This window comes from Zootermopsis nevadensis, unplaced genomic scaffold (assembly GCF_977971745.1).
Source record: "Zootermopsis nevadensis isolate Lab colony 2312 unplaced genomic scaffold, Znev_1.0 Znev_ptg000008l, whole genome shotgun sequence".
NCBI lineage: Eukaryota > Metazoa > Arthropoda > Insecta > Blattodea > Termopsidae > Zootermopsis > Zootermopsis nevadensis.
The window spans coordinates 5,250,379-5,264,661 of record NW_028259140.1 but is presented as its reverse complement, the minus strand read 5'-3'; the positions used below and the strand labels follow the sequence as shown (position 1 = coordinate 5,264,661).

At 44.5% G+C, this 14,283-nt stretch overlaps 1 protein-coding gene and 1 long non-coding RNA gene across 10 annotated transcripts in view; one reads left to right on the top strand and one right to left on the bottom strand.

The window, feature by feature from the left end:
- LOC147874453 (uncharacterized) overlaps positions 1–14,283 on the bottom strand; it is a 290,349-nt gene that overhangs the window by 228,553 nt on the left and 47,513 nt on the right. The window lies entirely within an intron of this gene.
- pros (homeobox protein prospero) overlaps positions 1–14,283 on the top strand; it is a 140,037-nt gene that overhangs the window by 97,078 nt on the left and 28,676 nt on the right. For all 9 annotated transcript variants that reach the window (XM_087344915.1, XM_087344918.1, XM_087344922.1 and 6 more), the window contains one exon: positions 8,772–12,309. In XM_087344915.1, the coding sequence (XP_087201041.1) occupies positions 8,962–12,309 (3,348 nt within the window). In that variant the 5' untranslated portion in view covers positions 8,772–8,961. The remainder of the gene's footprint in view (positions 1–8,771; positions 12,310–14,283) is intronic.

The window sequence follows — 14,283 nt, the reverse complement described above, 5'->3', positions numbered from 1 at the left end:
ACAAAATTAAGATTTACCGCTTGTTACATCAGGTGGTACACATAGTCCTCACTGGGCTGAAATATGTCACTCTGCCACTTCAGGTTCTTGCAGCCTAATTTCGGACGCATTTTCCATCTTCTTTGGAAAACTGAGCCAAGCTGAACGAGTACAAAACGGCGCAAGGTGTCAACATTCGGCGCCACAATATTTCCTATCGGATGAAGGAATCTGCGGCAAGGATTCTCATTTCCTATCAATTTCCATTTAATCACGTATTTAATCACACTACATCAGCATCTGCCCACTTTTAAACCAATTAAAATTCTAATTACACAAGTTATAAAGCTCAACCAAATTGAATACATTAATAATTTCATTAATTTTACTTATATGATTTTAAACGAATTAAATTCACCGTAATTTAGTGGCTATATTCTATAACATAACCAATCAAATTTATACAGAAAGAACTACACGTGTCTTCAACCACATATATATCACACGTACGCGAGACAATATTTAATTTCTAAAATCTGATGAACGTCCATTTCTTTTACAAACTTAATAAAGTGTTTCACGCAAGCTTGTTGTCATGGATTTATAGTTTAGATAATATGATACGTGTTTAATCTTGGTCAAGACTTTGCAGTATTAAGATAAGAACTGAAAATCGTAGACCAAACAGCGAACATTAAATGTGAATGATAATTCGTAACGCGTCGCTTAATTCGACTTCCTCGAAGACGCAGTTATTACCACTCACTACCTTTCAATTCGTGATAATGTCGTGTCACTTGAAAGGAAGAAGCACTTCTCTCCGTACTTAGACAGACCCTCCTTAATTTAGACCTATTAAATTAATACAATGAATTAGGTCTGTCCGGATTTCTTCACCTAGTCTTCTCGTGTATTATTTCGACCCCAAGCGAACGGCATTCCCTCAGTACGTTCATCCGTTTCCTCATTACGCAGCATCCTTCTCCGTCCTGCTGCCTCCCGCAGTCTCTCAGGCTCACTCCACAGAGAAGCCTGCCACAAGCTACCTGCGCGCACTTGCGACATCTGTAGGTACCACAAATATTTAGGAAAAATCATAAATATTTTGTTGCAACATTTTTAGTCCTACTGAGTGTATCTGAATACATAAAGATGCAAATATAAAGAGACGTAATTTTGTTAAAGTTTACATGAGCATAAAACATTATATCCTACCCAAAAACACAGACTCAAGAATTTCTGATAAAATGGTACGCGAATGTTTCGAGCCCTAGAGAGAGAGAGAGGGGGGGGGGGACAGCCGGTTTCCAAACCGGGGTTTGAATTAAACACAGAGCAGATAGAATGTAGTTTGTTTCGGTGTCCTGTAAACACAAATACAAATCTTCGGGTAAAAATAGCGTGTGGATTTCTTGACGAAGGTACCGCAAGACGTAAACCGTCGTCGATTTTGTAAAACGTAGCGTTCACAGAGAGGACGAAGACGACGTTTACTGAGATAACGAGCTAATGACAGCGTGTTAAGCGACACGGAGTGTGGAGTCACGTGAATGCCAACGATCGTAGATGTGGTTTGTACAGTCGCACTCCCATTTACAGCGAGGCTAATGGAAACACATACGCGAATCTGTTAAGATATCTGGACAGCGGGAAAAAATGTTCAATAATAACGTTTTCTGTTTAGTATTAACCACGGTCTATATTTAATTACGCAATTTGTACTGGACGGCACAGATACAGAATTCACTTATCACAGATTAAGTTCTTTCGTCTCAGAATTATTCAGAAGCAATTATGAAGCACTCAGTGCAATATACTTAACACGACTCCTTAAACTGGAGGTCGGTCAATGACAAGGCCACTACCAGCACAGAACAACACGTTCTCTCTTATGCGTGCTGCATTCCCTACTCATCTCACCTTTCAAAATTGGATTACTGTAAAAATTTATGACAAGAACTACAAATTATGAAGCTCATTTCCTCCATACTCTTTGTTATTTCTTGCCCCGTAAGTAAAAATATTCTCATCAGCACGCTGCTCTCGAATTCCTTAAAACTCCGGAGAATCAAATCGGGAAACACAATAATAATATGTTAAATTTAAGAGCACAGAAACGTGTATTTGTATACCGCTGTTGGAGTATAATAACGCCCTTGCTGTTGCAACACGTCGGTCAATCTTATCTTATCTTAGGATATCGAAAGGTGCAAGAACTTGAAAGACGAGAAAATACATCCCCAGAGAAATTACGCCAGTGGCTTTCAGACTTGGGGCTGTACTCTTCTGAATACTAGCGGTTATCGTCTTTCAAGCTTTTGAACTGGCTTCATACTGGTTCCAGCCTTCTTCAGTTGACTATAAGATTTGTTTCATAAAAGACATCTTAGGCATAAATACGTACTAGCGTCTTGGAATTCACACAATAAGAATAAGTCGGGCAAGTGGGGGACTGTGTCCTTAAACTTGAATTGCTACCCTGTTTGTTGGTCCTGAAAGCGACCGGTTTTCCTCCTTCTTTAAGTTGTCGTCGACTTCGTATGTGCGTTCATGCTGCGTGGAGAGGTGAACATTGTGCCTTATGCAGAAAAGTCCGTTACGACTCTCTTCTTGGGATATCAAAGATCCCCCCCCCCTCTTCGAAGGGTCTATCAGGTAGGGGCTTGCTTCCTTCCTTCCGGTTTTATTTTCTCCTTCTTGTCTACCTTGAGTACACAATGCTCCTCAGTATTTGCCAGAGCACACTTCACACAAGGAACCCCTCATTCTCATTCTACTGACGAATACTGAACGAAGAAACTACGTCATATTTCCTTCAGTATTAGCTTATTCGGAAGTCATATACTACTTCGACAAAGAAGGCAGCGAGAAATCTCACTCAATTCATGGGAAAGTTTTAGCATTATTATTTTGGTGATTGATTATTAAGTCATTTTTATGACAGTGTCTCATCTGCGGGAGTAATGTAGCGGCAAATGATAGGCCTACAGAGGAAAGATCATGAGTGTTGAGCAGTGAGAAATGTCGAGTTCTTTTTTACGGTCTTTAACAATACAAGAATATTTGGCTAAACTGTTATTTTGAATTACAACTGAGAAGGTAAATTTGTAATCAGTGCAGAGTAACAAAACATGTAGAATACTCGAATTTCAGAACACAAATGGCGATTATTTTCCAATTCTTCTATTAATTTCCAAATCAACTTTCGCCACATACAAATAGGCCTATAATAAATTAATGCACTTGTAGGCCCGTATAAAACATGTGAAGATGTGTTTATCATCTTTAAAGGTTCGGACATTTCGATCTCAATTTCTTCAATTACTATTAACATCCTACTTCTTCATTGGTAGCCCTCCTTCCACAAAACGACGCGTTTTAAAATATTTAGTTGTATCCTTGGTCTTTCCACTGCGAAATTGCGTTCTTGTCAGTTCTGACTGCATTTAAATTTTATTATTTTTTCCCTTCATTTCTCACTGGCTCACGTAATTAGATCCTCTTCAGAGGAACCTCATTTGAACTCATCGCTGCACTCAGAGTTTCTGCAGTAGAAATACTGCAAGCAGCCCGCATCGTCGTCTCAAGACGTGCGGTACCCGTCGTTTTATGAAGGAAGGGGCTGTCAGAAGCCGTTGCGAGTTGGACCGAGAAAAGATCTGCTTCCTTCCCCTTGGTTACAATTTTTTTTCTCTCTCACTGAAGGTTTATCTCTGAAGAAAGATAGGTAAAGTTACCACCTGCCACATATAGCAAATCCCAAATCTGTGCCCGTCCGTTTTTCGTGTTAACAAGAACGTTACTAGAAGGCCGACTAAACACGAAGACAACAAAATTTCTACGCCATGAATTACAGGTTACTGACCGGACACACGTTCTCTCTCTGCAGTGTAGTTGAGAACTGAGATTTAAAGAAACTACGAATTATATGACTCAGACGGATAAACTAAGTGAGATTTGAAAAAAAGAACTTCACAGACGTTAATCTACGTAGAATTCATTTCACGCGGGTTTAGGCAAACTAGAAGAGTAGGAAGTTAAGAAACTCGCATAAACATTAAGAAAATCCCATTGGGAAAAAAAGTGGAAGATGGTAGGAGATCTTTAAAATAAAACACAACGTGGTACTTCCATTTTCTAACTGTAAGTAAATTCTGTCAACTCAAAACTCTACAAAGAGGCGACTTACTTTTACATTTTAGATATCTGACAGCTGTAAGAAGGTTCACGCTAACGGCGGTTTTAAGAAAACTTTCTTCTCGACTTAACTTTTTTTATATGCCATCCACGTGACGAGTAACAGCCTATAATAAAATCAACCAACTACTTGCACGGGCCTTTGATAAAGAAGAAGGCGACAGTTTTATCTGGAATTTAAGAAAATTCCTGTTTCTTAGAAACAACCATTAAGATGCGTGAGGAACTAATAAATTAAATTTCACGTATTTGCGGATCTTGGGTCTAGATTACTGCTTCACGCTTCAGCCGTCTTTGTCTTTGTGTACGGAATTCCTTGCCGAGTGGAATGGAAAATGGACCAAGATCCTTCCCGGAAGTTGTGATGAAGTCAGCACTCAAACTGTTTATTGAGATGATCGAACCCAGGCTGTCCGACCGACAGGCCTAGTGGTTGAGCTGCTAAGCGTTTTGGTTCACTCTTAATAATCGGGTTTCATCTCTTTCTTTCTTTCTTTCCTTCACTTTTATTAACGCCTTAATATAAGCTGGGAGTATACACAGTTTTCCACGTTCCTAACTGAATCATGGTTTATTAAAAGCGGGGCATCACAAGACTGGGTGTGGTGACAGATAGAGGAAGTGACGTAGTAGGTTGAGCCTTATAGGTCCTACTAGAACATGTAAAGAAAACGGAATGCTTCTAATCGAAGTTGCCGGCCATTCTAAGGGAAGATGGAGGAAAACCACGAAATTCCTTGTATGAGTGGGATAATAATTTAATATTCATTTTCGCTAATACAGGCTAATGCAATATCACCTACACTTCCATTAGCTTAGTATAAAATCATCGACAGAACGAGTGAAACAGTCGTACTTCTTACAATTAAATTACAGTTATTAGGAAGCATAACTCCGGCTAGAGAGACTGGTATTCTGAAGGTGCGCCTCAAAATGCATGAGAGGAGCTACCGAAGTGCCCTGTCAATTACAGCTGGTCTAAAGGAAACACAGGAGTTCTGAGTACATAGCAGTTGGGCCATTCTGCGTCGTGTTCGTGAATTGCAGCCGTATTCGCAAAGCACTTCCTTCCGATAATCTCTCCTACCCCCGTACCCCGTACAACCCCCATGAACACCCACCCTTCTTATCAACTCGACACATGTCGAGATGTTCGCGAAACACCCGCCCTTCTGTGTGTTTTATAAGACAGGGGTGACCAATCATACGCTTATCTGCCGATACCATTCACATTAGGCCTAGGGCATGTGTTAACTGTGTGTACGACCTACTTGGGCATGTAACAGCACTGAATCTTGCCCAGAAAATATATTTATAGGTTTAGTTTTTTAATAAATATTATTTTCCTAAACATTAACCAATTGATCTTTGTAATGGATACGCGTTTTGAGAGCATGAACTGAATTTTATGTATTATTTCGAACAACTTCGGCTCACTCATTCACTCTATGGTACAGGAAATTCTTTGAAATGTCGATTTTACACTTGGCTTATCAAAGAATAGCTCACTTTTTATGGAACCCGAAGGCTCATTACCGTATTCACAAAAGCCGCCACCGAACTCTATCCAGAGCTAGCTGCATTCAATTCGCTCCATTGATTCCTATCTCCCTAAGGTCCATCTTACCTACGCCTAGGTCTTTCCAGCGGTCTCCTAGATTCAAACTTACCAACTAATACCTTGTATACATCCCTCTCCTACCCAATGCGTGTTACATGCCTCGCTCATCTTATATCCCTCGATTTAATCAGGTGAGGATTACAAGCAGTGATCCACCCCCCGCCCTGTCCCAGGATCGGCGTCAAAGGGTTAATATTGTGTAGACAATTTTTACCTCCATCATCACATCATGAACAGCTGTGGACCCGCCCAGCATACTATTCACTGAATTTGTTAACCGGAGGTAAAGCTATCAAAGTGCAAACCTTGATGTCGGGCATTGAACTCAACGAAATTACAAAGCTCTAAAAAGCTATATTTGGATCATTATGTCTGTGACAAACGTCATCTTCGTGGAATAACAACTCAAAACATGAGCGTCAGTTAATTATGACTTATTGGTTGATCCAGTGGTCTTGGTGACAGCTGGAGGACAGGATGCGAAGGGGGCCACACAACATACACAGAGGTGCATGGCTGAGTTAACACCCACCGGAACAAGTGGTTATCAGTACAACAGTGTGCGTGTATGTGTGTGTAAGTAAGACGGGGGGGCCTGGAAATCATATTCCTATCTTTCGGGGTTCTTCGCATTTGCATTAAACACATACACACATATTAGGCCTAGGATTTAGCTCCGTGTAACTTCTTCCTCTTCCCAAAGATGAAAATTCAGCTAAAGGAAAGGAGATTTGAGACGATAGAAGAGATTCAGGCAGAATCGCAGATGGTGCTTGACAGGCTGACAAAGAAAGATTTCCAGGGATGCTTCCAGGCTTGGCAGCGGCCCTGGGATCGTTGTGTTCACTCCCAGGGGAACTACTTCGAGGGTGATGGATGAATTTAATACCTGAGATAAGTGTACGGGTTTTTATACGCGCAGTCTGGAAACCTTCCGATCGCACCTCGTATATTACAGAAAAACTTCAAACAATCACGATGTAGAGAAACATCACGCAAGGGACGCAATGTATAAGTTCCTCTCGCAACTATAAAGATTTTAAATGGTTTAATTACAATTACGTTCTTTTACAGTACGTTACTTAAAAATAACACTCGAAACCAAACGTAACTCTTCCGCCTGGAAGATTAAAGTTCATCGAATACACTAATAATAGGCCTACTACACATATTTTAAAACAGACAGTTACGTTATAATTAATTTGTTCGTAACGCGGAAGAAAGAAATTACTGATGTGAGAGAGTGATATTAACTGAAGAGGAAGAGGACACTGTAATCCGTACATCACATCACTTACATTCTTCTTGAGAACAAGGAAGCACCTACAGCCCTATATAAACCACTGTCCTTGGATCGGGCACTGACTTGTAGATATCTGTAGCCCCCGAAAAGACTTTCATGCATCATGAACTCTCAAAAACAATTAAAAGACAGGGACGCTAAACCACTAGTACCGAACAATCTCAGATGTGCATTTTGCATGTTCCGACCTATCTGTTCTCCAGAAAAACGCCGTTAATCATAAACTTTGTTCGATCATGCTACGATTTACAGCGATAATGTTTACGTAACTGCTAAACTTGAGGTATGAGAGAAAGGACTTCTGGATTTTAAACCCTTTAAAGCTAAACGGTAATTACATGTATACCAACCGCTTTAACAGTCATTAACTCTGAACGGTAACTCAAATACCAACTGCTTTAAATTCAATACCTATGCATTTTGTATTTATGTTTCCCAGAATAAACATCGATTATTTTCTTAAACAGCACTAATCAGATGATATTTAATTGAAAAGTATTGTATTTTCTTTAAATATTGTTTAGAATTGGAAATCAAAATTCCTTTTTTCAGTCTAGCATCTTTATTTACTTTTAGGTAATATTTTAAGAGGATAAAGTTATACGCCGGTACTGACCGATAATTTGAGAGACATGGAAGGAAGTGGTCGTGACCTGTTTTGATGCAATATTACAGTAATTGATTAAAGGATAAAGGAAATACACGAGAAACGTTTGATCGGTTTAGCCAGTCTCCAGGCCCGAAATCGAAGCCAGGACCTTTCGAACGACAAAGTCGGTAGAACATGTCTACTACCCGCTCAACCGGAGCGTTCTGTCCGCGGTTACGATTTTTTCGTTCTCATGTGATATTCCTTGAAATAAGATGAGGGCTGGGCCACTTCGAGGACTATGGAACTACAAGCTACTCGATGACCAGGAAGAAACATCTGATATCTTTAAGAAACCCATTTTCCGTGTTCCTTCCTTGATCCTATCGACTGTACGCTGTATCACACAACGGGCCTACCACGCAAAAGATTACGTAGTGCGAGAGGCTGTAATGTCTTAATTTAACTTCGCTTGTTAACTATAAGAAAAATGACGAATATTCAGGGAAGGTCTGCGGTTTTTCAGTTCCGTAAATAAAATTAGATTTGTATTTTAAAATATAGCAGGACTCCCCGAACTCTAGCTCAAGAGGGCTCTATGGTGCTAAAAACACGAATACTTTAGTAAGTTATATTTCTTTTACATTCAAGACACGTAAGACTCGCTTGTGTTTTCACGAAAACTCAGTCGAGACCTAACAATTACGATTAAACTCAATTATTCGCGTCTTCAGAATCGCGTGACGCTGTCGTCTGAGTTCTGAACTGACTCAGTACAGGCATGTGAACTAGGATGAGCTATGTTTTTAGAACTAAGTCAAACGCATTTCCATTAATTAATACTGTGTATTGATTAGACTTTTAAGCAAGACCTGAACGATACATGCACAGTGCAGGACTAAACTCAGAAGACGCTCCACAAGGGCTGCAGCATCACAATAGCCTAGTGGAAGGAGGGGGGAGGGCTGCATTTCCTTTTACTTTTAACCGAGAGGGGAGCTTGCTTGCACACGGGACAGGTGTTACAGCGAGCAGGCACGAGCCATGCATCTGACAGTTGGTTCTTGTTTTGCACCTTGCAGGCTGGGCTATGGGAAACTGAAAGCCGCCGTAGACACAGCACACGAGAACAAGAGCGGGGTGGTCAAGAGGGGAGTCACACCGGCGGGGGAGGGGAGGACTATCCTCCTTCAGCCTGCCACTGGCTACGTCACCGCCCCTACCACAAGCCAAGGGGAGAGAACCCTCGGCCAATAAGAGAAGGCCTTTCTTATGATGTCATCAGAAGAGGAAGCCGAATGTTTCGGGTTGTATGGAGATAAACTGTTGAAGAAGGCAAAACGAACGAGGCAGCGTGTGGACGCAGGCGAGCCAAGGAACAGCTACTCGTCGATTCCTAACTTCAGTTCGCGACCGTCTTTCCTCAGCGGCGGGTTGTACGGTGCCATCTTCAGCCAAAGCCATCAGCACTTCGGTCTGTTCGGGCCGGGCTTCGGGCCCGCCAAGATGCTCAACGAGCTACTAGGCCGCCAGGCGAAGCAGGCGGCGGACGCGGCTACCACGCCGGACATGATGACTCTGGACTCTGCCAGTTCGGACGGCAAAGTAAACTTCGACTGTTTAAACGCGACTTCAGTGATTCGTAGGGGACTTGAGGAGGACGGAAGCCCGCCCCCTAACGATATCGCGCACCACATGTTGAGAGACATTTTGCAAGGTCGTAAGAAGGATTTGATGACACTGGAACAGGAACTGCGCGGTGTTAGTGTGAGTGGAAACTGTGGTGAGGCGAACTCGCCAGACAACAACAACAGCATCAACAACAACAACAACGAACTGAAAAACGGAGGACTAGTGAGTGCGGGGGGTGGTGACACGAGTGACACGGAGACTGGCGGAGGTGGTGGCAAGTCGCTCACGGTCAACGGGGGGGACATGAACATGGACACGTCCGACATGAACAGCGCGGAAGACGAGGCAGCTGCGGCCGCAGCGATGGAAGAGGCTCTTAGCGAAGTGGGTGTCGTGTCGAAGCAGCAACAGGCCGAGCTCATGGAGGACGCTCTCAACAGCATGAACGGCGGCGGCGCCTCCGACTCGGAACCCTCCATGGCGTCACCAGCGTCTGAGTCGTTGGCGAATCCCAAGGACGACGTGGACGGCGAGATGACTGGGGCCGCTGACTTGAACAAGGAACAGGAATCGCCATGCGCACCACCTGTAGCACAGAAGCCCGAGCAGCTGGAGCTGAAACGTGCGCGTGTAGAGAACATAGTGTCGTCCATGAGGTCGAGCCCGGCGCTGCCCGTGGTGAACGGTTGCAAGAAGCGAAAGCTGTACCATCCGCAGCAGCACGATAACAGTGCCGAACGCTACAACACTTCGGGCTATGGGCTGGGGCTCGGGTTGGGACTACTGCTCGACGACGATGACGAGATGGAGCCCCCAGAGGTGCGACAGAAGCGCGTCGAGAAGAACGCGCTCAAGACCCAGCTGCGCACTATGCAGGAACAGCTGGCGGAGATGCAACAGAAGTACGTGCAGTTGTGTACGCGCATGGAACAAGAATCGGATTGCCAGGACACGGAAGACGTTACCAGCGACCTAGAGCAGGATGGCAACAGCATGCCCATACCGGAGAAACCCATGTCTACGCCAGTCACGACACCTATCAAAGAGGTCGTACCCTGTTCGCCCATCACTAATCAGTCGGGACTTTCTCCTGCGGTGACCAAGTTGGTGTCTGCCAAGTTGCACCCTCATCAAAATGCCCCACATCCACCCCCTCATCAACACCCCTTGCTGCCGACGCTGAATGGCGGTTTATCGCTCCTGCAACAACATCAACAGCAACAGGTACAGGTACAACAGCAACAGCAGCAGCAACCACCACCCCCTCATGGCCCACAGCACGATTCCCACCCCCAGCCACAACTTCCACACCATCACCAACAGCACCATCACCACCACCACGCCATCAGCAATGCGGCAGCTATGTACCTCGGCGTCAGCCACAAACTTTTCCTTGAGAACGAGGCCCGCCTCGCGAAGGATGCAGCCGTCGCAGCGGCAGTGGCTGCAGAGCAACAACACCAACACCAGCAGCAGCAACAGCAACAACAGCAGCAACAACAGCAACAACAGCAGCAACAACAACAACAGCAGCAACAACAGCAACAACAGCAGCAACAACAACAACAACAGCAGCAGCAACAGCAACAACCAATACAACAGCATCCGAACCAGGGCCAGCAACAGCATGGCGGAGGTCAAAGCTGCCCGCCTCAGCTGCAGACTAACCACCCCCAACAGCCGCCCCCGCCAGGCCAGCAGCAGATGCCAAAAAGCTCCTCCGTGTCAACGGACTTCTCGGAACGCTTCTCCTTATTTCGGAACAATGTGACCGCCATGGCACCCGTCTCAGGCTCCGACCTGGAGGGCCTGGCGGACGTGCTTAAGACGGAAATCACTGCGTCGCTCACAAACCTCATCGACTCGATCGTAGCGCGCTTCGTGCAGCAACGCCGCTTCCTAGGCAAACAGTCAGAGGTGGCGGCGGCGGCGGCAGCCGAGCAGCTCAACAAAGACCTCCTAATGGCCTCACAGCTACTGGACCGGAAGTCGCCCCGTACAAAGGTCATAGACCGAGGGAGTATGACCGGAGGCAGTGCGGGTGTCAACACAGGTGGCCCCAGGATAAACGGCAATGCTTTTCCAACCCTCGGCATGACACATACAAACAACAATCCCGAGAACAACATCAACACCATGAACCTGCCCCATGTGAGACCATCGCCAACTGCGGCAATGTTTCAGCCTCCAAAGACCCCCGGAAACGTCAACTCTTCTGCAGCGGCGGCAGCGCTCTACTCCTCCATGAGCGGCCTTGGGGGCCCTCACATAAACCCGTTCTGCATGTCAGAAGGGCGGGAGGGAATGCCGGAGCAGAACGAAGCCCTGAGCCTCGTGGTGACACCCAAGAAGAAGCGCCATAAGGTGACCGACACACGTATCACGCCGCGCACTGTGAGCCGTATCCTGGCGCAAGACGGCATGACAGTGGCGCCCGCGGGTCCCATGCAGGACGGGACCCCGACGAACAAATACGGCAACCTTATGGCCTCCACGAGCGGTGGCGGCGGCGCTGGAAGCGGAGCGGAATCACCACCCCCACGTCCTTACCATCCGCCCCCGCCACCAATCCTGCCAGTGTCACTACCCACGTCAGTGGCCATCCCCAACCCCAGTCTCCACGAGTCGCAGGTATTCTCACCCTACAGCCCGTTCTACAACGCGCACCACCAGCAACAGCAGCAGCAACAACAACAACAACAACAGCAGCAACAACAGCAACAACAACAACACCAACACCCGCTCATGGCATCCTCGAGTCCGCCCGGAGGCATCGGGGTGGGAACTGCTGACCCACGAGACTCGCCACCCCTGCCACACCCACCCACACTCCTGCACCCCGCTCTGCTAGCGGCGGCGCAGCACGGGGGTTCCCCGGACTACGGCCACCTGCGCGCCAGCTCAGGTATGGGTGGCGGAGCGGACAGCGTGGACCGCAACTCGGACTGCAACTCAGGAGATGGGCCCTACGACGGCATTCAACCAACAATATCCTTTAGCAATACTGCACCCACACAGATAACGAGTAAGTTGCAGACCTCATTAACAGCATGAAATTTACTTGCGGCCAGATCATAATTCTGTAGGTAACGTAACTTTACTAAAAGTCGACCTCGTTATATACACCGCCTTTCGCTTTTAAGTGCCCAAGGAAGAAGGCTATCTCCTCCGAGATCCTTGTCAAAAATCAATTCTGCTTTATTTCAAATTAGACATATGTTGAGACAGATTTCCATGTACTTAGTGACTTCTGTTTGAACGTCACGTTGCGGTGGTACCAAACATTCTATAAGTCATTCATTTGTTGCTAGCTCTAATAAATGAATCAAAGGCTGTCGGCCTCTCTTTACTAGGACCCCGGTTTCATAAAAAAGTACTGGACGTTTCTTCTGTAACACAAGAGACGTACCTACGTAGAACAGGACATCAAATAAGTACGCGATACCTTTAATATGTAGTTAGATATCAAGTATACAGCCTGTATTGCCTTCTGACATGACAAGGTAAGACAAGTAAAAAAAAAAAGATGTCATATCAAATGCACAAACAAAGATTATAGGCAGGCGAGTGAACTTCTGAAAGGAAAAAATTATGAATTTATGTTTCGCCGTCATCATCCAGTCCGTCTTGTACTCCACCTCTTGTTATTAGGTCGTTTCTTATTCACCGGGCAGAATGCGACCTCGCTCTGTCGGCGTGAGAAATGTAACCGGTGTGCCTTATTACTGTTTGTCTTTCTATCAAGAAAAATCTTCATTCATTTTTCTTTCCATGCGAACAGCACCCGAGATTATAATCTTATACCCGAATGAATTATAAATAATTTAAGATCTGAAATCAGCACGCCTTCAAATAATGCACGTTACAGTATACGAATTTAAACAAGCATTGACAAAAGAATGTATAAAAAATTCAGTTTAAAAATTCCTCTACTGTACATACGTAATATCCATTTATGTAATCTGTAATTGGCATGGGTCTGTACGTGTATACGTCTAGCTGTTTTATCACAGTTGAACTTTCTGTATAAGGTCTACTTCCATAAATTGCGAAGAAATTAAATATTTTCAGAACATCTGAATTATGGACAAAGTGAAAGGAAGAAAGAACGTAAATTATCTTCACAAATGTATCCCCTATTTTACAGAATACAAATTCTTTATATATATAATGAAATATACGTTGTACTGAGATAGATTATTACTTTAAAATCTGTTCGTAATCTGGTCATAAATCAGTTACAAAATGTCTGTTTCTATATTCACAAGCAACATTAAAAATTTTATACGTTTTACAACGTTGCAAGTAAAACGTGAAGTCATGTGATTTTACTCGGAGAAATATGGCAGACGTGCGTGACTAGGTGGGAAATTTTAGTCTTTTCCTAACACAAACCTCGCTATCTTCTTACTAATGGATAAACACAATTGCTACCTTGTCTCTATGCTTATTTATCTTTCATCAGAATTATTTTTTCAAGAATATTACTTGGAGACGAACCTGTAGTATGCTTACTTCAGGACATGTATTAAAATAGTTGTTCGATTATGGGCAATAGACCTACGTCTCTTCTATAGCAAACATAAATTCTCGTGACCACAAATCATTTTGCATGTATGGGTCACAGGTAGGTAACAAAGTCATGTGTCTCGAAGGACAGTTGTAGGGTGTCAGGCTGGCATTATCACGTGCATTTTATAAGACGACTACTTCACCTACTCTCAACTCTAATGCCAATTATAACCATGTCCACGTATATTTGATATTGGTCAATCTCATTTGAGTCTAACAAATGATCTAAGTGAAAAGAAAAGTTGTCCCACTGTACGCCATGTAGGCGCTTGGGGGGGGGGAAAGGTGTAGCTCTTCCTCATTCTTAACCTCGGCACTAGATAGGGGTGAGTAGTCAGTGTCACGCCCCGGCCGCACTTTACCCTCGGGAAAGGACCCCGGTACCCATTA